At 46.6% G+C, this 24,445-nt stretch overlaps 1 protein-coding gene across 1 annotated transcript; it reads right to left on the reverse strand.

Moving 5' to 3' along the window:
* Positions 1 to 1,787: 1,787 nt before the first annotated feature.
* COMMD7 (COMM domain containing 7) lies at positions 1,788 to 22,869 on the reverse strand. The gene is made up of 9 exons (XM_008525266.2): positions 22,495 to 22,869; positions 14,842 to 14,895; positions 14,641 to 14,743; positions 4,865 to 4,921; positions 4,748 to 4,785; positions 3,841 to 3,931; positions 3,476 to 3,525; positions 3,032 to 3,080; positions 1,788 to 2,538 (listed from the first exon to the last, which is right to left on the reverse strand). Exons 1-9 carry the CDS (start codon positions 22,576 to 22,578, stop codon positions 2,462 to 2,464), a joined length of 603 nt encoding a protein of 200 aa, XP_008523488.2. The 5' UTR covers positions 22,579 to 22,869; the 3' UTR covers positions 1,788 to 2,461.
* Positions 22,870 to 24,445: the final 1,576 nt, after the last annotated feature.

A 24,445-nucleotide genomic window follows, 5' to 3' on the forward strand; every position in this document is an offset into this window, starting at 1 on the left:
ATCAGTTGAAGGTCTTAATAGAACAAAGACGGGTTCCCCTGCCACAACTATGTGAGCCAAGCCTTTAAGATCAATCTCTCTCTTTCTCTCTCTACATACACACACATACGTCCTGTTGGTTCCGCTCTCTGGAGAACCCTGACTAATACCGACACTATTTATCAAAATTGCAAATGCTGGTTATCACCCATCCACATATCAGAATGTGCTGCCACCGCAAAAAAAGGGATGGAGGCTCTTTATGCACTGATATGGGAAGATCTCCAGTATGTAAGAATAGCGTGTATGGTGTATAATCACCTGTGTAAACAACTAAAAAGAGTAAAAATTAAAATTCCCTTTGCTTACGTGTGGGGGAAAAAGCCCTCTAGAAGGAGACCAAGAAACTAATAGCTGGGGTTACCTGCTGGGCAAGGGCAGTAGGGGAAGTGAGTAAATGGGAGACAGGGTAGAGGGACGTTTTTGCTTTATTCCTTTTTACGTTCTTTGATTAGTGCACATATTCTTTGAGCCAGCAATTCCACATCCACATATCTACCTTATCAATATACCTCCACGCATGCAGTGACCACATACGAAACATTCAGCTGCAGCACTGTTTATAAGAGAAAAAGAACGGAAACACCCTAAACACCTATCAGCAGGAAACCAGTTACATGAATCACCCCTTCGAAGAAACATGGTGTATCTGTTACGAAGAATGAGGTTGCTCTCCCTGGTCTGATATGGAATGATTCCCAAGTTAAATGAAAAAAGCAAGGTGCGGGACACTGTGTATACAAGGGGCAGGATGCTGTGTGTACAAGGGACAGGACGCTGTGTGTACAAGGTGTGGGATGCTGTGTGTACACGGTATGGGATGCTGTGTGTATAAGGTACAGGGTGCTGTGTGTACAAGGTATGGGATGCTGTGTGTATAAGGTACAGGGTGCTGTGTGCACATGGTGTGGGACGCTGTGTGTACAAGGGGTGGGACGCTGTATGTACAAGGTGTGGGATGCTGTGTGTACAAGAGGTGGGATGCTGTGTGTACAAGGTATGGGATGCTGTGTGTACAAGGGGTGGGACGCTGTGTGTACAAGGTGTGGAACGCTGTGTGTACAAGGGGTGGGACGCTGGGTGTACAAGGGGTGGGACGCTGGGTGTACAAGGGGTGGGATGCTGGGTGTACAAGGGGTGGGATGCTGTGCGTACAAGGTGTGGGACGCTGTGTGTACAAGGGGTGGGACGCTGTGTGTACAAGGGGTGGGATGCTGGGTGTACAAGGGGTGGGATGCTGTGTGTAAAAGGTATGGGATGCTGTGTGTACAAGGTGCGGGATGCTGTGTGAATAAGGTATAGGACACTACTGTCTATGCGGGAAGAAAAGTCAAACTCTGTGACTATGTGCAAATGCATGAACTCTTCCTAGAAGCAGAGAGGATAAACTAGTAACAGTGGTTGCCTCTGGGGAGGGGCAGCAGGGAACGGAGGGGAAGAGGAATTCTGTACACTGCAGCTTCTGAATCATGGCATGTATCATCTATTCAAAACTTTTAAAAAATTCTGAGGAAGGGGGGGAGGGGAGAAGTCACGTGCGAGGGTGGGGGCTGAAGTCATCTGAACACACAGCAGTCGTATGCTCTGCTGTTCACGATGTTTTGAACCCAAATTCCCCTGAACTGCTCTTACAAATTCCATCTTGGGACCACAGCTAATTTCGCTAGAGACCCCCGACCAGGAAGACAATTTCTGAAGATCAGAGCACGAGCTCTCTGCAAGGCAGATGACTTCAATCCACGCACAGAGACAACTGGATTCTGGCCTTTTCCCCAGAACCTGTTTTATTCATCATCTAACCAACAGAGAGGGTCAGCTAGACAAGCTAAAATAGCCTCAAAAGGCCCACCTCATTACAACACAACAGGGCAAACCAGAAACGAGGACAGAGGTCAGCCTCCGTTCTTGTCAGAGGAGACCGAGCACGTATTTATACACAGGTGCCCCACTAACAACCGCTGAGCAACGCAGCACCACAAACACATGGTAGAGACGTGGCTGGGGGCTCCCCACAGGCGTCACTCACAGCCTCTTCCTCAGCCATAAACAAGCCCATGGTTTTTTGTGGGAAGGGTGATCAGCGCGTATCTTGAGTGATGGAACCATTTATTTACTCTGGAACTTTGATGGGGGTAAGGAGGGACTCAATTTATTTCCTCCCCTGAATCTGAGATGCAAAAGCCGTCTGAACATCAAAAGGGTCCTGGGAGAGAGGCGGTGGAGGTTCCCTCACAGAGAGTTCACAGGTAATTGTGTAGGGCCCTTTGAGCACTTAATCCTGTTGTTTTTCAGAAACCTTTGCACCTGGGCTCCGAGGAGGAAGCAGGGACAGATCAGGCCCTGCAAGCCCGGGAGTGGGTGCCTCTCAGGGTGGTCACTGCGGAAGAGAAGGGGGCACAGCGGAGATGCAGGGGGACAGAAATCAGCCGAAACACTCCATGCTGGCTCTGACTCGCTCCATCTCGTGCAGGAAGCTGTAGAACTGAGGCAAGGTTAATTCTGGGGAGAGAGAATTCAGCTTCAGGTAAATGTTCCAACTCCACAGAATCATCCAAGAAAATTACTTTCCACCCAGAGAGTTTTTTCTTTCTCTTCCTCTTTTTTTGGCTTCGCACATCTAGGCAGCTCTCGATGGGTAACTGACCATTATAAAGAAGTGAGAGCCTTGAACATAGAATGGTTCTCAGCTCCACAAGAAAGTAGGGAGGGTTTGAAACGGCCTAACTGCACAGCACAAAGAGCTGCAGGGGTCATTCAGGACATCCAACGGGGTCCTACAGCAAGAGCTTCCTGCTCTTCAATCCGAGCCACTACTTCCCCCTTTTCCCTTCTTCAAAAAGGCCCTTCTTTTATGAGAGGAAAGGAAGTGGTCATAACACAGCCTGGTTATGACTTCTTTTCTGGAAGAAATGACCCTGTGATGGGCTTCGCGAGCCAGTGACTGAAGAAGACGTGGGGAAAGTAAAAGGCTCAAATGAGAATTCGGACTCACCGATATATATATTTTCAGTTTGATTTCCTTTCTTAACCACCAACTTTAACTGATTAAAAAAAAAAGAAAAAAATTAAAATGATGACAACTGGGCAAAGTAATTCTGAAACCCTGAAGTTTCACTCAAATATGAAAGCATCCCTGCTTCTAACTTGAGAGTTACACAAGAGCAGTCTGGATCGTCCACCACTAAAACTTCCAACAATTCCCTAGATTACAGCAAGAACCAAACTGTTAAGAACAATATCCGGGTCCTATGAACCTGAAAGCAAACACGTCAGTGACCACGTCTTTGCATCTTTGGCCAATCATATTGCTCTGAGATATACAAGGCACTTCAGTGGAACTATCCACTTAATTGGATATTTAAAGAAACTCAATGTAGACTTAATTTTTAACCAAGTCAAAAATCTACCCATTTTCAAGGATCACGAGAAGACTTACTTGTAAAAAAATACTTCCCACTTTTTCCAGTTCACTGCTCCCAGATGTCACTGTGACACAAAAGAGAAAAACAATAAGTGACTGGTTGAGGACCACTCTGAAGACCCCAGTCTTGCAGGCTGTGCAGCAGAAGCCGTGGGTGGGGAGAGTATGAGGACAGCAAAATGCGCTTTTCAGGAAGTCAACTTATGGAGGGCCGTGGATAGAAACAGCAGCTGAACGTGGACAGCAAGACGGAGAAGCAGCTGCTGGCCCCAACCGGCTTTGAGGACCAGGGACACCTTTCCCCATGGAAGCTGTCTCAAACCCTCTGCAACCGCAACTGACATCACGCAGGTGACCGGGGACTGCCTCTAACCAGTTACCTCCAAATTTCCACTCCATGTCTATCAGCTGGTTAATCATCAGAGTCTGACCTATGGCCCATCGAGCAAGGGTGGGGGCAGTCTGCTTCCACTGGAACAAGAGCAAAAAGCCTAAGTCATAACAATGGAAAAACTCTCCCCTCTTCATCTGCCCCAAGACAGCACAGTTTAGTATTTACACAGACAGCGGGAAGAACGCAGAACCAAGGGGTGGGCCTATATGCACAGATCTGGAGGATGGGAGGAGTAAAGAGGGGCAGGGGACAATATAAAGGTTTTCTTTCATTCCAAGATTTAATGAAGCATGGAACAAAAAAATGCATGACATTTATATTCAGTCAAATCAGAGGAAAAAAAATTAGAGATGCACTACACAGTGCTGTCTAAAAGCTGGATGTAGGGGCCGGCCCCATGGCTGAGTGGTTAGGTTTGCATGCTCTGCTTCAGTGGCCCAGGGTTTCACCAGTTCAAATCCTGGGCGCCGACATGGCACCCCTCATCAAGCCATGCTGAGGCGGCGTCCCACATGCCACAACTAGAAGGACCCACAACTAAAAATACACAACTATCTACCGGGGGGCTTTGGGGAGAAAAAGGAAAAATAAAATCTTTAAAAAAGAGAAAAATAGAGGAAGATGGGCACAGATGTCAGCTCAGGGCCAGTCTTCCTCAGCAAAAAAGAGGAGGATTGTTGGCAGATGTTAGCTCAGGGCTAATCTTCCTCAAAAAGAATAAAAAAATAACTGGATGTATGTCATTTGCATGGAATCAAATGAAAAACATTAAGCTGGAGAAATGGCACATAATGATTGATGGTTTTTCCTTAATCAACATTTCCCACTTGCTTCTTTTCATGAAATAAAAGCAAGCAATCTTAATTAACCTTGATTAAGAGGAATTATGATACCTTTTCAGAAAAGTAAGTGGCTTTCTCCTCATTAAGACCTATAAAAGAACAGAGGAGACGTTGGCATAATAAAGAGCTGCAAGTCCTGTCACTGAGCAGCCTTGGGTGATGACCTACCCAGAGTCACGAGATCGGCCCGGACCTGCTCAGCTGAGAGACTCTTCTTCAAGGCACCTAGGAAACAGGGGAACTCAGTTAAAAGGGGCAAATCAACTAAGCAGTTGGCAGTAAGTAGTTAACAGGCGAAACCTCTGTGACATAGACAACAAAAGGAAGACGCAAAGATGGCTAGCTCCAAGAGGATCTCAGTCCAGCTGGAAGAAACAGCACATCTGAGACAAGCGGAGAACAAGACAGAAAAAACCAACACGAGGGTTTACCCCTCCAGAGAGTGTGGAAGAAGTCAGAGACAAAAGAAAAGACTTCATGGACTTGGGGATGGGGGCACCTGATCTGAGCCAAGAACGAGGCCACAGATTCCTGGAGCAAAGTGCGGGGAGCTCAGTGTCAGGCTGGCACAGGGCACTGGCCTAGAACTGCCCTGTGCAATACATAACCACCAAGCACGTGCGGTTATGTAAATTTTAGTTAATTAAAATTAAATAAAGGTTAAAATTCTGTTTCTCAGTTGCACCAGCTATTTCAAGTGCTCAACAGCCACATGGGCCCAGCAGCCATGGTACTGGACAGGGCAGATTATAGACCATTTCCATCTACACAGGAAGTTCTATTGGACAGTGCCACCCTAGAAAATCAGCTTTCAGGAAGTATACCAACATGGACTAAACAGTCTGGCCTCTACAATTCACGAGTCACCTCCAGAGGAGCCCTCAACCTTTCCCTCGGAAGCCCTGGGCACACTCCCCTGGGGGGGCTGCTTTGTTCTGCTTGCAAGCTCCAGTTCCTGAAAACAAAGTGCTGCCAGCAATCTGGGCTTCTCAACGGTTAACCTGCAGGCTACAGCCTAGAGTCACAGTCTGTCAACTGCTTTAAAATTTTCCACATCTTTGTCTTCCAGAAGATGACTTATTAAAGAATAAGAAGGCATCTACCACCATCCAGGGAGGGCCCCAGAGTGATACCCTAAACCCAGTCCCCACCCCCTTCACTCCAGAAAAACAATCCTACAGGCGGTTGTCCCCTGCAAAATAAGCCACGTAAACAAAGGGAGGAAATCTTTTATCTCCAAAATCAGACTGAGCAAGGAAGCCACAGGGAAATAAAAAAGGCAAGACCCCAGGAAGCCCTGGCCATAAAGGCCCTCCGAGAAGGCGACTACTTCCAGGCCAGTCCAGTTGACTCATAACTGCCACGTGCACAGCTCCTTGGGTTATACCCACTTCAGATCCAATATTCCGTGGGATGATCCCAAAGTACTCTGAAGTGGGGATTATTACTGCAACCTTTAATTTACCAGGAAACTACAGATCAGAAAGATAAAGCTTTTGGGGACGATCATGCACATAGTCAACAACTGCACTGCCAAGAATTCACCCGACAGATACGCCCCCGAAAGTGCACTGAGAAACAGTGGGAAGCTCTAGCAATGTGGGTAGTGGGGATAAAAAATCAGGAAGAGCAGGCTGGGTGCCAAGGTGATTTTGTTAAAACCTAAGTCAGACCACGTCTCTCCTCTGCTCAAAACCCTCTAACAGCTCCCGTTCACCCACAGCAGAGTCCAAAGCTCTTACAATGCCCTGTGCGATCTGGCCTCCTCTAGACCCCTAAGCTTCTCCCTTGCTTACTCAGCTTTTCCTATAATACGCAGGCAGGTTCCTATGTCCAGGGATTTGCCCTTGCAGTTCCCTCTGCTGGGAACACTCTTCCTCAAATCTGCACATGGCCCATTTCCTCACTTCATCTGGGCCTCTTCTTGAATCTCACCTCCTCCAAAAGGATGCTGACCACTCTACTGCAAGTGGCACTGCTCTTCACTTGTACCCTTACACTGCTGAACTTCTCTGCTCTGCGTTTATCACTACCCAACTTCATGTTATATATTTATTGTCAATTCTTCCACTAGGATGTCAGTTCCATGAGAACAAGGACCTGGTCTGTTTTGCCCACTGCTATGTCCCAAGCTCCTAGAAAAGTGCCTGGCACTGTTTATTGGTTGGCACTCAATAAAAACATGCTGAATGAAAGAATCCATATGATGGAATACTATGCAGCCTTTAAAAAGAATGAAGTAGCTCTCGTGCTAATTTGGGAAATATAATTAAAAGGAGAAACAGTCTGTACAGTGTGATTCCTTTCGTGTAAATAAAGAAGGGCATATTATACATCCTTATTTATAGCTTTAATTATATCTTTATCTAAGTAGATAGATGTAAGGCCACTTTTTTTTTTCAACATATTCACAAAAAACTTAAGAGTAGGGACGAGCCCTGTGGCCGAGTGGTTAAGTTCACCTGCTCTGCTTTGGTGGCCCAGGGTTTCGCCGGTTCAAATCCTGGGTGTGGACATGGCACTGCTCATCCCAAGCCATGATGAGGTGGCGTCCCACATGCCACAACTAGAAGGACCCACAACTAAAAATATGCAATTATATACCGGGGGGCTTTGGGGAGAAAAAAGTAAAATAAAATCTTTAAAAAAAAAAAAAAAACCAATTTAAGAGTAGATGTCCTTAGGGAAAGGCACTGGGGAAGACTTTTTTTCTTTCTTTCTCTCATTTTAAAATTTTCTAGGGGCCAGCCCCACGGCCGAGTGGTTAAGCTTGCGTGCTCCGCTTCGGCGGCCCAGGGTTTCACTGGTTTGGATCCTGGGCACGGACATGGCACCACTCGTCAGGCCATGCTGAGGTGGCATCCCACATCCCACAACTAGAAGGACCCACAACCAAAAAAATATACAACTATATACTTGGGGGGATTTGGGGAGAAAAAGCAGAAAAAAAAAAAAGATTGGCAACAGTTGTTAGCTCAGGTGCCAATCTTTAAAAAAATAAATAAATAGGGGCCGGCCCAGTGGCATAGTGGTTAAGCACGCACATTTCGCTTTGGCGGCCCAAGGTTCACAGATTCCGATCCCAGGTGCAGCTATGGCACCACTTGGCAAGCCATGCTGTGGCAGGTGTCTCACATATAAAGTAGAAGAAGATGTGCACGGATGTTAGCTCAGGGCCAGTCTTCCTCAGCAAAAAGAGGAGGATTGGCAGCAGATGTTAGCTCAGGGCCAATCTTCCTCAAAAAAAAATGAAATAAATAAATAAATAAATAAATAAATAAAATTTTCTAGCATGTAGGTTTTTTTAATGTGAGGGTGGTAAAATTGTGAGCCATTTGTTTCCTTTTTTATACTTTTCTATAATTAAAAAATGCTACCAAAAGAAACAACAGATGGTTAAATGAATTGCTCAGGACCACAACAGCTGGCAAGAGGCAGACACAAGTAGCTTACAGGCCAGAGAGTCCTAAACCAAGCTCTGTCTACTCCAGGTCATTTGAGATGCCGTCCGGGTGCAATGGTACCAGGCAAGCTGTGACAGTGACTGACGATGAAGGCTACCAAGCTGCAGGGGTAAAAGGGCAGGCTCTGTGTCCTGCGGTACCTCAGGCAAGCAGGAGCCATACTTTAAAAAGATGTCTTTGCATCATGCTAAGCCTCAAGCCCTTAATTTCTTTTTCAGCCTTTCCCTTTGTTGATTCCTTTGTCCTGAGCACAAGACAGGCCTGCAGCCTTGACCTGCAGACAGAAAACTGCGGGAACTCCAGGGCTGGAGTCATCAGAAAGCATCACTGGGGGAAATCTGAGAACGTCCTTCTTTAAACACAGATAATCATCTGGGACGGTTTAGAAAGTCCTCGAGCAGCAACTTTCACTGGAACAGTTGCCTGAGGCAAACCCTCCTTGCCATCAAACAGTACGGGGGACAAGATGGAGGCGTATGTGAGGGTGAGGGTTTCAGTTCTCCAGGAACAGGTGGAAAATTAGCAAACGCTGTCCTTCTAGCCAACAGTCTATGTGAGCTCATTCAGTGTAAAAAGGGAAGACAAGGAGGACGACTACGGCTTAGCGAAATCTCCTGGAGGAGGAAGGAGACGGGGCAGGATGGCGAGCCATGCTCATTCAGTGATCACTGACCCTGAGGGCTGACCAGGTGAATCCACCCCTTTGAGGCTCATGGGGAAACAGAGGTCAGAGCCACTGTATGTGGATTTTCTGGGTGCTTGCTATGTGCCAGAACTGTGCTAGACGCTGGGAAACATCAATGAAGCAAACAGACAACAATCTTGGCCCTTGGGAGGCTCACGTGCTATTGGGGAGAGAAAGACTGTAAGGACAAGGTAAGGAATGAGTAAGCCACAGGGAGCATCACTGAAAAGGCCGCAGAGAAGAGAGCAGGGTGAGGCTGGGAGTCCCGGGAACTCAGTTCACTGGCTGATTAGATACCGTCCGTGACTACTGTTCAATGCTGACTATTCCTTTTTTTTTGCCCAGCCAGAAAGAACTCCTTTGGGAGTGGGGAAGGGAGTTATCACCTTCTCTTAAAAAACCGTCAGTTACTGGGGCTGGCCCCGTGGCCGAGTGGTTAAGTTCGCGCACTCCGCTGCAGGCGGCCCAGTGTTTCGTTAGTTCGAATCCTGGGCGCGGACATGGCACTGCTTGTCAGACCACGCTGAGGCAGCGTCCCACATGCCACAACTAGAAGAACCCACAACGAAGAACACACAACTGTGTACCAGGGGGGCTTTGGGGAGAAAAAGGAAAAAATAAAATCTTTAAAAACAAACAAACAAAAACAAAAACAAAAACAAAAACCGTCAGTTACTGAGCACCCACAAGTGCCAGACATCCTGCTAAGTGTTAAAATAAAAACAGGCTTAACCAGTGGGCTTACTGCTTGGAGACGCTCATGATGATAATAACGATTGTAATATGAACAGTGGTGCGGCTACCACTTACTGAGGTACTTCACATTGATCATCTTTCTCCACTCGTAGAACAATGGACGAGCTACTATTATAAGCTCCCTTTTCTGAAGAAACTGATTCTCTGAGAGGTCAAGTAACTTGGCTCAAGGTCTCGGAGCTGTTAAGTAACCTTAGGGACAAGTAAGCACACAAGGGTCATCTAGGAACCAAAGGCAGTGTCGGGGCCCTATCTAGATCTGATGAGAATACCAACTAGAAACAAACAAGATGCAGGAGACAATGGGCGGATCTGAAGGTTGACTGCATATTTTAATTTTAGATATGATAATGCATTGTGGTTTGATAAGGGGAAAATTTCTTTATCTTGTAGAGATACATAGCTAGGTATCTAGGAACGAAATGATAGGCTATCTGAGATTTGGTTTAAAATAATCCAGTGTGCAGAGCAGTGAGGAGAAGTGGGCAGGGTACAGACAAACAATTTGGTCATGGGCAGATAACCATTGAAGTCAGATTTTTTTTTTTTAATTGAGGAAGATCATCCCTGAGCTAACATCTGCTGCCAATCCTCCTCTTTTTGCTGAGGAAGACTGGCCATGAGCTAACATCCGTGCACATCTTCCTCTACTTTGTATGTGGGACGCCTACCACAGCATGGTTTTTGCCAAGAGGTGCCATGTGCATACCCGGGATCCAAACTGGCAAACCCCGGGCCGCTGAAGTGAGATGTGCGCACTTAACTGTTACACCACCGGGTTGGCCCCATGAAGTCAGATGTTCTTAAGAATTATGAAAAAAAAAAAGAGAGAGAATTACATATTAAATAGTAAAAGAAAAATATGAAAAAAAAAATAACCCACTAGGGGCCAGCCTGGTGGCACAGCAGTTAAGTTCACACATTCCGCTTTGGTGGCCTGGGGTTTGCTAGTTCAGATCCCAGGTGTGGACCTACACACCACTTGTCAAGCCATACTGTGGCAGGCGTCCCACATATAAAGTCGATGAAGATGGGCACAGGTGTTAGCTCAGGGCCAGTCTTCCTCAGCAAAAAAGCAAGTGGAGGATTGGCAGTAAATGTTAGTTCAAGGCTAATCTTCCTTAAAAAAACACAAAAAACAAAACCTCGCTGGGCTTTGAATCAATCAAGGGAGGTTCCAGCCCCAGCTTTTCCACTGTAAGATCTTAAGCAAGTCACTTCCCCTCTCGAGGGCTTTATTTCTTTCTAAGACAAAGATTACACTAGATCAGCACTTCACAAAGCTTTTACTCGACCCTCCCCCTGCCAAAAACAAAGGTTCCACGGTTAACTGTTTCACAAATACTGGTTGAGCAGGTTTCTTTACCGCAGGACTTTTCAGAGCCTGAGATATGTTCATGTGTATGTGAATCTCCAAGGTTCCAAGGCTAGGGGTGAGGGGACAGTATTTTCTGCCCCTGTCTGACCCCTGAAGCCTTCTAATGATGAAAACACCAACTTGCGGAAGATTGATCTGGAGGGTCCTTGAGGCCCCCTCAGCTCTAACAAGCTGTACTTCTGCAATGAGGTCTCACTGCTCAGGCAGGACTAGGGTGAGGGAAGAGGAAGAGGATGAGGACCTGGAGGCCCTCACAGTTTAGATCAGATTGGGAAAGGCTTTGAAAGCCACATTAAGGACTGCAGACTTCATTATGCAAAGTAAACAGTTGAGAGGAGCAGTATGACGTATGATCCATGATCCACGTCACGCCCCAGAAGTGTACTCCAGGGCAAGCTGGAGTCTGGGCTGGGAGAATGGAGGTAGAGATGCTGCTGCTGTAACAAGGCATGAAAGGCCAAGACCTTGCTCTGGGACTGGAGAAGAAAAGACACACAGGCCAAGGGATGAGGAAGAGGCCAAGAGACTTACAAGCTACAGTCTCAGATGCTTAGGAGATGCTCTAAAAGAAATGGGGAAGGGGCCAGACTGGCGGTGCAGTGGTTAAGTTCACACGTTCCACTTCAGTGGCCTGGGGTTCGCCAGTTCAGATCCCAGGTGCAGACCTTACACACTGCTTGGCAAGCCATGCTGTGGCAGGCATCCCACATATAAAGATGGGCAGTGGATGTTAGCTCAGGGCCAGTCTTCCTCAGCAAAAAGAGGAGGATTGACGGCAGATGTTAGCTCAGGGCTAATCTTTCTCAAAAAAAACCCAAAAACACAAAAAACTAATTTTGAGTGTTTGAAAATAGACGCTTAGCCTCCCCTGGGAGGGTCACAGGATCTCCCAAACCCAGTTCAACTCACCCAGCATGCACTAAGCACCTGCCTTACGTCATTACTTATAACCACAGCTTTGGAAAGAAGTACAAGGCCCGCGATGACTTCAAGGAACCAGCTAGGTGACAGAGGCACGAGACAGACACATATAAAACAGCATGAACAACAGAAAACTGTAAATGGTCATGGGCCAAAATGAGAGCTGCAGATCAGACCATCTCTTGGGAGCTGAGAGGAAGGGGAGGCCACCTCGCACTGAAGCAGTTTGGGAAGGCTTTCTGAAAGAGGCGGCCCAGGGCTGGAGCTCGAGGGCTGGGCAGGACTGAGGGTAGTCTGACAGGATGGATGGGGTGGGGGCAGAGATGAGAAAGACAAGAAAGAACCGAGGCAGGGACACCAGACAGAGGTCTCCTGAAAAGCAGTGTCTCCACCCACAGGCAAACCCATTCCCACAGGTGTAGGCTCGACGAGGAGACTAAAGACTGGTTCTACAGTCTAGGCACCTTCCTGCAGAACGTTCTCATAGGTGACCACACGGATGTCCTAAGGACACGCACTGCGGCATCGCTCCCAAGAGTGAAAAGTCGAACAACCACAGTGTCCAGCACTGGCAAGTGGATTAACTGAGAGAAGGTACCTTCAGCCCATGGGACACTACAGCCGTCAGAAGAATGAAGTGAATGTGGAGAGATCGCCGTGACGTACTAGGGATGAAAAAATGCAATTCTATGGTTTACGACTATTTATGGAAAACAAAACAAAACTAAATGAACGTATAAGCGTATGTCTGTCAGTGTATGTAAAAATCTAAAAGGATATATACCAAAATTACACTGTGCTCGTGTCTGCAGAAAAGAGCAGGATGAGAGAAAAGGCAAACTCTCACTTTTGAATCTCCAGAGCCCTGTGCTGGCTAAGTCTGCCATGAACACTTATCCTGCGTTAAGAAGACGGCAAGCCCCCATCCAGCCTTGTGGGTCACATGCCTTGGACAAAGGATGCAAAAATCACCAAAACAGAGAACCATCACATTTCACAGTTAGAAACCTCGGAGATGTTCTCGTTCAAGCCTCCAGAACCTCAGAAGCACGTGACAGGGAGAAGGGGGAGATCGGCACTGAGACAGGGGAAGGCGCCGGAGAGGAACCAACAAAGTGAGCGCCCTCTTTTAGTGCACTGTTGGGCTGAGATCTTGGGAAGATCAGCTCATTACCAATTTTTAACACGTGCAAACTAGGGGTGCTGCTCCCCCTCCTCTCAGCCTGGTCAACACTGATTCTTTCTTTAAGACTGGGCTTTAACGTTGCCTCTCTCTTCAAATAAAATTAACTTTTAATTAAGTCACCAAATTAATTCTAGCAACTTTTTAGACAATTCATAGCCAAAAATTAAACGATTAAAGCAACCTATCCTAATGCCCAGATACAGCCACAGTGAACTTTTTTTTTAAATAGGACTGTGGAAGACAGTTTTGTAAACTACTATTTTTATTAAACACTACCTTGTGAAAGATTTTCCATGTCATTACATTTTCCTGGAGAGCAGCTTTTATAATTACTGCATAATTTGAAAAATAAGAGCAACCTTTTCTTGAGGCACTTTGCTAAGCATTTCATTTACATTATATCAATCAATCTTCAAAACGAGCCTCCTCGACCAAAAAAAAAAAAAAAGCGCAGATGAGAGTGAAAAACTGCTGAGGAAGGGTTGTTGCTAGGGGTTGGGGAGAGATCAGGTACCTGGCCAAAGTCACCTATTTGGCAAGTGACACACTCGGATTCACACCCAGGTCCCCTAACTTAGAACCGGGAATTTTTCACGTTCCCTTGTAAAAACGGACCACAGCTCCTCGCCCTAATCTCCAGCTGCTGGGCAATTTGATTGTTGCTTATTTTTCTCTCTCGTAGACAGTGCTAGGATGGCTACAGTTAAACCTCTGTGATCACCGCCCTCCCAGCTAGATGCCTTTCCTGACCACTCCAGGCAAACTCTGCTTCTCAAGCCCCCTGCCGCAAAAGACCTATCTTTACTTTCAATCCATCGTGGACAGATATTTTTGTCAAATACAATGAAAATTAACTCCTAGAAACAGGAAATGAAAAAACACAAAGAAAATATAAGCCCCAAATAGTTAAAACGGTAAATTTTATGTTATGTATATTTTACACATACATTTATGTTAAAAAAAAAAATACAAGCCCCATTTAAAAAAATTAGTAGAGGCTGGCCCAGTGGTTAAGTGTGCATGTTCCGCTTCAGCAGCCTGGGGTTCGCCTGTTCGGATCCCGGGTGTGGACATGGCACCGCTTGTCAAGCCATGCTGTGGCAGGCGTCCCACATATAAAGTAGAGGAAGATGGGCACGGATGTTAGCTCAGGGCCAGTCTTCCTCAGCAAAAAGAGGAAGATTGGCAGCAGATGTTAGCTCAGGGCTAATCTTCCTCAAAAAAAATAAATAAGTAAAATAAATAAAAAATGAATTAAAAAAATTAGTAGATTCAAAAGACTTTGTCAAATAAAAGTTTCTGTACTTATCGTGTAGAGGACCAGACAAGTTTGGGGACCATGGCCGGGATGCAGACGCTCTTCCAGCTGTACCTCAATTATTCTCTGCCTGACGATCTGTTTACCCAGCCTCCCGTCCCAGAGTGTGTGGCCCGCCCATGTCTGCTTCACTCCTGAATGCTCTGGCTCAGTGCCCAGCGCACACTTGCTGACTCTGGACTGAAGGAATGTTCAAGGACCGTCTCTGGCCTCAGCTGCTGAGAGAGGCTACTCACCATTAGGGACCAGAAGGAGGCTTTTCACGATGCTTCTGAGGGGGCTGAGACTGATCTGATTGGTGGTGGCAAATTCCGAGAGCTGCGCCAGAAACCTCTCCACCTGCCAAAAGGGAACAGCACAAACCAGGCCTTCACTTTCTGAGCATCTCAGAAGGGTGGACCCACGCTCGGGAGCTCTTCTTATCCAAGATACTTTACCTCTTTCGGCTCAGTTAGGAAGTGGAAAAGCACTTCTGTCAGGGCTGAGAACTGCTGTAAAGAGAGTAACACAGAACATCAGTAAAATTCTACTCCTGGGGCAGGGCTCCCCCATCCCATCCAACCACAGACGCTTGTGAGAGAAGAACACGCAGGCGCTGATACCTGTTGATCCTCTTAAAGTTACAAATAATCACAATACCCACCACCAGTGTCAATCTATCTGTATCACTATATTGTCTGAAAAACCCACGTTTTACTGGGATACTTGGGAGATCTATATTGAGAGATTGTGAGTGTGTGTGCACACGTGCACAAATACATCTCAAGGGTCCAAATCCATACACACACACATACACACACACACACACACACACAAACACACAAAGCCAAAAAGGGAAAAATCACTGGAACACTAATAGCTGTTACTTCCGTTTTTTTCTTTTTGTTTATACTTCCACATATTTATTATTCAAAATACACTAATCCAAATATATAATTCACCCCCCCCCAAATGGTAAAATACTATAAAAACTTCTTCTCTACCTTGCTTTTTAAACTAGTTACTTCTGTGTGGCGAATTTCTGGGTGATTTTTATTTTCTTCTGTTTTGTCCATCCATATTTTCTGTGGTTTCCCATCGCCCCCCACAATAAGCATCTCACTATGCATATGACAAAACAGTAAGCTTAACACTTTATTACACACTGTCTTAGAACAGTCTCTTATTTTTCTGTGCATGTTAATCTTCTCCTTAGGTACTGTATTGTTAAGGACTGAATATTTGTGTCCCCCAAAATTCATATATTGAAGCTCTAACTCCCACTACTACTGTATTTGGAGACACGGCCTATGAGGAAGTGATGAAGGTTAAATGAGGTCATAAGGGTGGGGCCCTTATCTGATAGGGCTGGTGCCCTGTAAGAAGAGGAAGACAGCCCAGAGCTCTCCCTCTGTGAGGCACATGTCACGATGACACAGAGAGAAGGCAGGCCAGGAAGAGAGCTCTCAACAGGAAGTGAATCTGCTCGCCTCGTGATCTTGCACTTACTAGCCTCCAGAACTGTGCGAAATAAATTTCTGTTGTTCAAGCCACCCTGTCTTTGGTATTTTGTCATGGCAGCCCAAGCAGACTGAGACACGTGTCACTACTGTCCCATGTTCCCTTTAATGGACACAGTGTGTGCGGCAGAGGGGAAAACCAAGACAGAGGAGTTTAAAAGACCCAGATGTGAAGCAGTGTTTTGATACTGACCATCCATGTGACCTCGGGCAACGCAGCCTCTCTGCGTCTCAGTCCTCACAGGGGAAACAAAGGCAATAACATATGACTTCCAGAACAGTACGCAGGTGGCACGAGCAAAGCCTCCTGCACAGAGCCAGGCCAGAGGCTAAACAAATGGTAGCAATTATCAGAGCCATAAGTGAAGTCACTACACCATTTGATCCACCTTCCTGAAGCAATAGAACACACACACACACAAATAAATTACAGGCAGATACTTCAGCTCAAAGTCCCCAAAGTTATACAAGCAATACGATTGTCAGAGTGAGGGAGACGGGAAAGGGGTGACTAGGCACGCGTGTGGTGATGGATCGTAACTAGTCCTCGGGCGGTGAACATGATGCAATCTACACAGAAATCGAAATATATAACAATGCACACCTAAAATTTATATAATGTTATAAACCAACGTTACGACAATAAAAAGTAAATAAATAAATAATGAAAGGAAAAAGAAGTAATGTGATTGTCAAATGTACCCACCTCTCTCACCACGACACACTCAAATCCACACACACACCCGGCACAGCTCTGTGTTATTTTATTCTAAAATGTATTCTATTTTAGAATATAAAACTAGTATTTGAAAATATAGAAGTAATATATGTGCAAAGTTTTGAAAAGACTCAACTGACATAAAATACAAAATAAAACGTCTCTCTCCCTGCCTGCCCGCCTCAGTCTCACTACCCAAAGGTCGTTACTTAGCACGTCTGTGGCCTTCCCATCATTTTATTTAATTTCTTTTAAATACAAAAGGGGTCAAACTGAACCCAGTCCTTGTACCCTGCCTTTTTTCACTCAATTACATCTTAGAGATCAATCATGTCAGCAATTATAAACCTATCCAGTTCTTTTAACCACTGCATGGTGTTCGATTGTATAGACTTAGCATAATTTAGCTCCCTAGAGAGGAACATTAGACTGTGTGTGTGTTTTGTTGCTGTTATTATAAACAATGTTGCAATGAATATCCTCCCACACATGACACGTATGTCTATAATATAAATTCTTCAAATGTATCCTAGGTCAAAGGATATATGCATTTTGAATTCTGAGAAAATGTTGCCAAATTGCCTTGCAAAGAAGTTGCACAGATTTACACTCCCACTAGCCAATAGCATAGAAGTGTCTGCTCTCTCAAAGCTTAAATCATTCATACTCGTGGGAAACTTTTTTTTTTATACATGATTTTTTTGTTTTGTTTTTGAGGAAGATCAGCCCTGAGCGACCATCTGCCGCCAATCCCTCCTCTTTTTGCTGAGGAAGGCTGGCCCTGAACTAACATCCGTGCCCATCTTCCTCTACTTTTTATATGTGGGATGCCTGCCACAGCATGGCTTGATGAGCAGTGCCATGTCCGCACCCGGGATCCAAACCGGCGGACCCAGGGCCGCCAAAGCAGAACGTGTGAACTTAACCACTGTGCCACTGGGCCAGCCCCTCCTGGGAAACATTTTAACCAATGCTGATCCAGGGGTTGTCTTTCTGCAATATTTATGACATTGGGTATTAGTCTTGCATAACTGCTGATTCGATGCAGTGAAAACAAGAACAGTCAGGACTGGCTTGGGAATATGTCCTCAAAAGTGTTTTAGTTTTCTCTTTTTTCTTTGAAATTTTTTGCTGCAAATCTGTAGAACTGTCAGATCTTTGGCCAACTGTATTTCCCATGCTACCCAGGGCCTTTTCAAAAAGAGGGTGGTGGAGCAGCTCTCCAGCTGCCTTTCCATTTCCAGGCCTCAGTCAGGCTCAGCCTCCTTGTGAGGTCTCCCATCTCTCCTTTCAAGAGGGGCCTCAAGCTAATCTGGATAGGCTGTTACTACCCCCATCCTTATCTCCACTTTCCCAAACCCTCCTTATCCTTCAGAGCCCTGCCAAGATACCATGACACTCCCAACAAGAAAGGGACCTATCCAAATTCTTAACTTCTAAGCCTCCCTCTTGGAACCTTGCCTGGGGGCACTCAGAATTTTCAGTCTTGATAAGGAACACAAACGCATCTTAGCAGAGAAGGTTCCTTGTATGGTCACAGCACCTTAATTAATGTAAGTGCCCCGTAAGCATTTGTTGAATAAATATCCCCTAAACACCTTCCCCATTCTTTGCCCTTGTACCTGCCTAGCTGTCTCTCCCTGGAATGCTCACCTGCCCATGACTATCCACGAAATCAAAATCTTAACTATTCTCGTCAGTAAACATATGAAAAGATGCTCAAGACTATTCCAGATAAGAAATGCAAATCAGTAAAACGAGGAGATATCATTTTCATTTATCAGATCTTCAAAAATAAAAGTTTAATGACACCAGTGATGGTGAAAGTACAAGAAAACAGACCTGCCCACACGCTGTTGAGAGGATAAACTGGGGCGACCTCTCTGGATGGCAATTTGGCAATCAGAATCTAATTTTTAACCGATCATACCTCTTGATCTAGTAATTCCATTGCAAGTATACCCTTCAGATAGGTTCCAAAAAGTAAACCCAGACAGATTTACACAAAGCAGTTTGTTGACAGCCCTGTTTGTCATAAAAACGAAAAACCTGAAAGCAACTTAAGTGTCTATTAATAGGCTGCTGATTAAATAAATTATGGTAGATCCATTTCAAGGAATATCACACAATCTCTTTTGTGTAAAAAAATTTTTAGGGGCCGGCCCCATGGCCGAGTGGTTAAGTTCATGTGCTCCACTGTGGCAGCCCAGGGTTTTACCGGTACAACTCCTGGGCAGAGATATGGCATCGCTCGTCAAGCCATGCGGAGGTGGCAACCCACATGCCATAACCAGAAGGATTCACAACTAAGAATATATAACTATGTACAGGGGGGCTTTGGGGAGAAGAAGGAAAAAAATAAAATCTTTTAAAAAAAATTATTTTTAAAGGATATCCATATATATGACAGCAGATGTAGACTTTTATTTCTATAAAAATACAAAGGAAACTATTAAAATGATGATTTCTGGGGACAAGAGAAACAGGTATTTTGTATCTTTAAATACTGTTTGAATTTTCTAATCATGTGTGTTGCTTTCATTTACAGCTAGGTGAGAGGACTGTAGTCCATTCATTTTCTTCTTTATATTTTTCTGAATTTCCTCTCTCATAACCATTCTAAAAATGATTATTTTGGGGGCCAGTCCCGTGGCCAAATGGTTAAGTTTGCACGCCATGCTCTGGCAGCCCAGGGTTTTACTGGTTTGGATCCTGGGCGCGGACATGGCACCACTCATCAGGCCACGCTGAGATGGCGTCCCACACGCCACAACTAGAAGGATCCATAACTAAAATACACAACTATCGGGGCCAGGCCCATGGCTGAGTGGTTAAGTTCGCATGCTTTGCCTCGGCGGCCCAGGGTTTCACTGGTTCGAATCCTGGGTGCGGACCTATCACCATCCATCAAGCCATGCTGAGGTGGCATCCCACACGCCACAACTAGAAGGACCCACAACTAAAATATACATCTATGCACTGGGGGGCTTTGGGAAGAAGAAGGAAAAATAAAATCTTTAAAATATACAACTATGTACTGGGGGGATTTGGGGAGAAAAAGCAGGGAAAAAAAAGACTGGCAACAGTTGTTAGCTCAGGTGCCAATCTTCAAAAAATAAAATAAATAAAAATGATTATTTTTAACCCTACCTATTCTCACTTACCTAGGACTGACCACCGGCATCAGAGAACACACGCAGATACACTGAATACTGCATCGCGTCTCCATTTTCTGACCTACCCCATCAGATCCAAATTTCCCCAGCACAAGAGGCTGCATCCACCGTTAAGTGCGCACGTTCTGCTTTGGTGGCCTGGGGTTCACCAGTTCAGATCCCAGGTGTGGACATGGCACCGCTGGGCAAAGCCATGCTGTGGTAGGCATCCCACATATAAAGAAGAGGAAGATGGGCATGGATGTTAGCTCAGGGCCAGTCTTCCTCAGCAAAAAGAGTATTGGCAGCAGTTAGCTCAGGGCTAATCTTCATCAAAAAAAAAAAAAAAGGCTGCGTCCATCAAGCCTTTATAAACCTCACTGGGTTTAGTGGCTATTTGGTGAATAGCAGGCATTCAGATAAATAGCCACTGAATGAGTGATAAATGGTGATGCCAATATTAACACAAGGACTCTTTTTCTCCTTGAGGCCTGGGCCTCAGACTTCCAAATAAATTCAGCTAACAGAGTGGGTCCTTGGAGAAGTTTGATTACCCAACAAAGCGGGGGGAAATGGCCCAAAGGACTCTGGTAAGTTGCTCATCAGGAAAAACCTTTCCATATTAAACATAAAGGTAAAGGTTTAGAGTGTGTTTCCAGGTTAGAAAAGGAGCCAGGCTCTGATCTTTAAGGAAGCGGTTTACATTTTCCATGAATACCAAGTTGGAGGTAAGCTTACGGATCTTAACGACCCAGTAGCTTAAAAAAAGTTCTTTAGCAGCAGAATCTTTTTATTCTCCAAATGGAAGTCTTCCAGAAAATCCTGACACATAAACAAGTAAAAGCTAAGCCACCTGGCTGGGGAGAGCATCCACAAAGCTCTGTTCTATCTAGTGTGTTTAACACCCCGGGATCTGAAGTCAGGCATCCGGTCCCGAATTCCCGGCCCCATCACTTCCAGGCTGCCTGACCTTAAACAGGTCAATTCATTTCCCTGAACCACTTTTTGTATCTGTAAAATGGGAATAAGAATAGCACCTACCTTTTAGGGTCTTTACACATAAAGCACTTAAAACAGTGCCTGCCACGTGGGACATGCTCAATAAATGACAGCTATTTTTATTTAACCACTGTGATTCAGTTTCTTCATCTGTAAAATGGGAATAATAATGGTACCCACCTTCTAGAGGGGTTGCAAGGACTCAGTGACTTAATATACATAAAAGCACTTAGAACTGTGCTGTCCAGTACAGTGGCCACTAGCCACATGTGGCTACTGAGCTCATGAAAAGGGCTAGTCTAATTTGAGATGTGCAGTATATGTAAAATACACACCAGAATCAGAAAACTTAGTACCAAAAGGTAAAATATCTCATTGATATTTTTTACACGGATTATATGTTGAAACAATACTTTGATACGGTGGATTAAAGAAAACATATTAAAATTAATATCCAATTTCTTTTTAATTTTTATTTATTTTTTTTCGAGTGTGGTTTTTTTTTTAAGATTTTTTTTCCTTTTTCTCCCCAAAGCCCCCCAGTACATAGTTGTATATTCTTCGTTGTGGGTCCTTCTAGTTGTGGTATGTGGGACGCTGCCTCAGCGTGGCTTGATGAGCTGTGCCATGTCCGCGCCCAGGATTCGAACCAACGAAACACTGGGCCGCCTGTAGCGGAGCGCGCGAACTTAACCACTCGGCCACAGGGCCAGCCCCTCTTTTTTTAATTTTTAAATGTGATCACTAGAAAATGTAAAATTAGACACGTGGCTTACAATTCACTTCTGTTGGACACCAGTAGCCTTAGAACATGACTGGTATTACAATTAGTGTTACTTTATGAGAAACAATAAGTGGTGGGGGATGCTAAGATAAAGGAGAGGGGCCCCCCACCTCCTCAGAAGTTACAACTCAGTAGGGGAAACAGATGCACCTTTGCCGTGGTGGTGAGAAGTGTCATTTGAACCTATTTATTTTGGCTGCCTTGGTGGTAAGAAAGGGGCGTCCCAACCAGCACAGGGCCAGGAAGCCTCGGAGTTTAACTGGCTGGCACCTGCAGCGCGAAAAGGGAGAAAAAGGCTTTGCCAGCTCCACTACCATCAAGGACCACACTCCACTGTGTAGAGTGTACATAGTTTTTTTTCCTTGGGGACTATCCGTATTTCCCTCGATTGGGGGTGGGGGCGGGGGCGAGGAGAGGATGTCATCACCAGCCTCACCCTAGACCCTGCCCGCAGGCCCACAGAGCCCCACTCTGGCCTGGCCATTACCTACACCCACAGCGGCCCTCCAGATTACCCGCCCCCACTCCACGCTCCCCTCGGGATGCTAAGACCCTCCTCAGTGCCCCCAAGGCCCTCGGTCTCCCTACAGAGCGTCTGGGTCCCTCGCCTGGCCCACCAAGGCCCACGGCTCCCCAAGCTCCCTGAGCCTCCCAGCGCCCCGAACTCCCTTCGGCCTCATCAAGACTCCCCTCAGTCCCTCTTCCAGGACCTCGCGGACTCTCCTCGTTCCCAGGACTCCCGGAAGTCCCCAACCCCACCTCTGGGTGCCCACAGCCCTCGGGGACCCCTCAGCTTGCCCTCGGGCCTCCCGAGATCCCTCGGCCCCCAAAAGGCGCCTGAGACCCCAAGACCCCTAAGCCTGCGCCCGAGGCCCCCTAAGGCCACAAGGCCCCCGGGCGGCCCCCGGCCTAACCCGCGCCCGCGTCGGGCCCACCTGCACGCCCAGCTGGTTCAGCTGCTGCATGTCGCCGCCCACGGCCTCCGGCACCGGGTCCTGCGTGCAGTGCAGGCGGCCCATGGCGCCCGCCCGCCGGCCCGAGCGCCCGCCGCCGCCCAGCTTCCTCCCGCGCCGCCCGCCTCGCCGCGCTTCCGCAGCCGCACTTTCGCCACGGCCGCCCGCCGCCGCAGCGCTCCTCCCTCCGGCGGCCCGGGCGGCGTGGGGGCGCCCTCGCGGACGCGCGCGGACCCCCGGGTGGGGGCGAGGGCCACCTCAGGGACGCGAGCGGACCGCTGCGCCGTGAGGAGGGCCCTGAGGCACAGAGCGGGCAAACGGGAGACTCCCTGCCGGATCTCCCGCTGGGTGATCCCTGGGCACGGAGCTTGGCCTCTCGGAGCCGCAGTTTCACTATTCGTAAAATGATCCCAGGGGTGGCGCCTTAAGTGAGCTAACCCTCCTGAAATGTTTAGAACGTAGGCTGGCACCCAGGAGGTCTTCAGTCAATGGCTAGCTGCTATCATCAACATCGGTACCACGCATTCAGTAGATATTTATTGCACGCCTGCTAGATGCCAGGCGCTGGGGATGGAGCAGTGAACGACACGACGCAGACCGGTCTCTGGGGGAGAGCTTAGGTCAGAGCAGAGCAGTAACGTCTCAAACCTGGGCTTGCCTCAGCATCAGCTGGCGGGCCCGCTGTAACGCCACTTGCTGGGCCCCACCCCCAGCGTCTCTGACTAGAATGGCCTGGGGTGGAGCCTGAGAATTCGCAGTTCCAAGGACATCCCAGGGACCACACTTTGAGAACCTCTGCGATGGAGGAAACTGACTCGAAGGAGCGCAAGGACTGTGATTATGCCGGGGAGGGCAGTGGTCAGGTTGGGGAGGGGACATTATTGGGACAGTGACAATCACTGCAGCCCCTGAAACACTTTAACCCCCATGCTGTCTTCCCAAGGACCCCTGGCAGCCCCAGGTGAGTATTATCCTGATCCCCATTGGACGGATGAGAAAACGGAGGCATGCTCCCTGGAACCCAGGACCTGACCGCCAAGCCCAACAGCTTCTTCACCTACCCCGGAGCCCAGTCTTGGGGGGGGGGGAGGGGAGGATTGGCTGGCTTTCCCCACCAGGCTTTCTTGTCTATCCTTCCCTAAACATCCCTTCTAGAAAGAGATGAACAAAATGTTTCCTATCCAGAGGCCAAGAGCCTCCACTTTACTCATTGCTTCATTCATAGATTCATTCAACAAATACTGAGTACCTACTGTGGGGTAGATGCCCTGACAGGTGCTGAGACAACACAGTGACAAAACCAGACGCAGAGCCCAGCCTGGGAGAAGTCAGCCTGGGAGTTTAGTGGCAGAAGTGGACTCATGCCTGTGAAATTCACATGTGCGTGAAATTAACTGATGCCAAGAAGTACAAAGTACTCTGAGAATGTATAAGGGGCACTTGCCCAAGTCCAAGATACCTGGAAAAGAGTGAACCTTTGGGTTCACCCTACTAGACAGGGGCTGAACTCAGACCCCCTGACTCACTGTCCAAGAATTTTTATTTAGAAATATTGTTAACCTTTTAAAAAAGATCCCTGTCATGGGCATTATATTTCTTCATATTGTTAAGTTAAATCAACTTGGTTAGGGTATAATTTATACACAATAAAGTGCACTCATTTTAAGTGTATTTTTTAAAATTATTTTTAAGCTTTTTTTTTTTTTAAACATCCTTGAGGAAACCACTGAATTTCCTTCATTTCTCCTCCCACCAGTGGCGGGTGCTGAGGCACTCAATAAATATTTGTGGAATTGAATTAGCCCATGTGACAGAAAATAGAGAAAAGGAAAGAAATTCACTTAAAATGGCTGCCCAACACTGCAGTAAGATAGGCGTTGTTTCGTCTTCCAGTCCTTTTCCACACCACAGGTACTTGGGGCCTCTGGGATTG

This window comes from Equus przewalskii, chromosome 21 (genome assembly GCF_037783145.1).
Source record: "Equus przewalskii isolate Varuska chromosome 21, EquPr2, whole genome shotgun sequence".
Classification (NCBI taxonomy): domain Eukaryota; kingdom Metazoa; phylum Chordata; class Mammalia; order Perissodactyla; family Equidae; genus Equus; species Equus przewalskii.

What these genes read in the sequence shown, in the direction of transcription:
- COMMD7 (XM_008525266.2), bottom strand. Translation starts at nt 22,578, where the DNA reads ATGGGCCGCCTGCACTGCACGCAGGACCCGGTGCCGGAGGCCGTGGGC. An exon ending in TCCTAACTGAGCCGAAAGAG is followed by an intron (nt 14,744 to 14,841) that starts GTAAAGTATCTT and finishes CCCTTTTGGCAG; the next exon opens with GTGGAGAGGTTTCTGGCGCA. An exon ending in CATGGAGTGGAAATTTGGAG is followed by an intron (nt 3,526 to 3,840) that starts GTAACTGGTTAG and finishes TTTGTGTCACAG; the next exon opens with TGACATCTGGGAGCAGTGAA.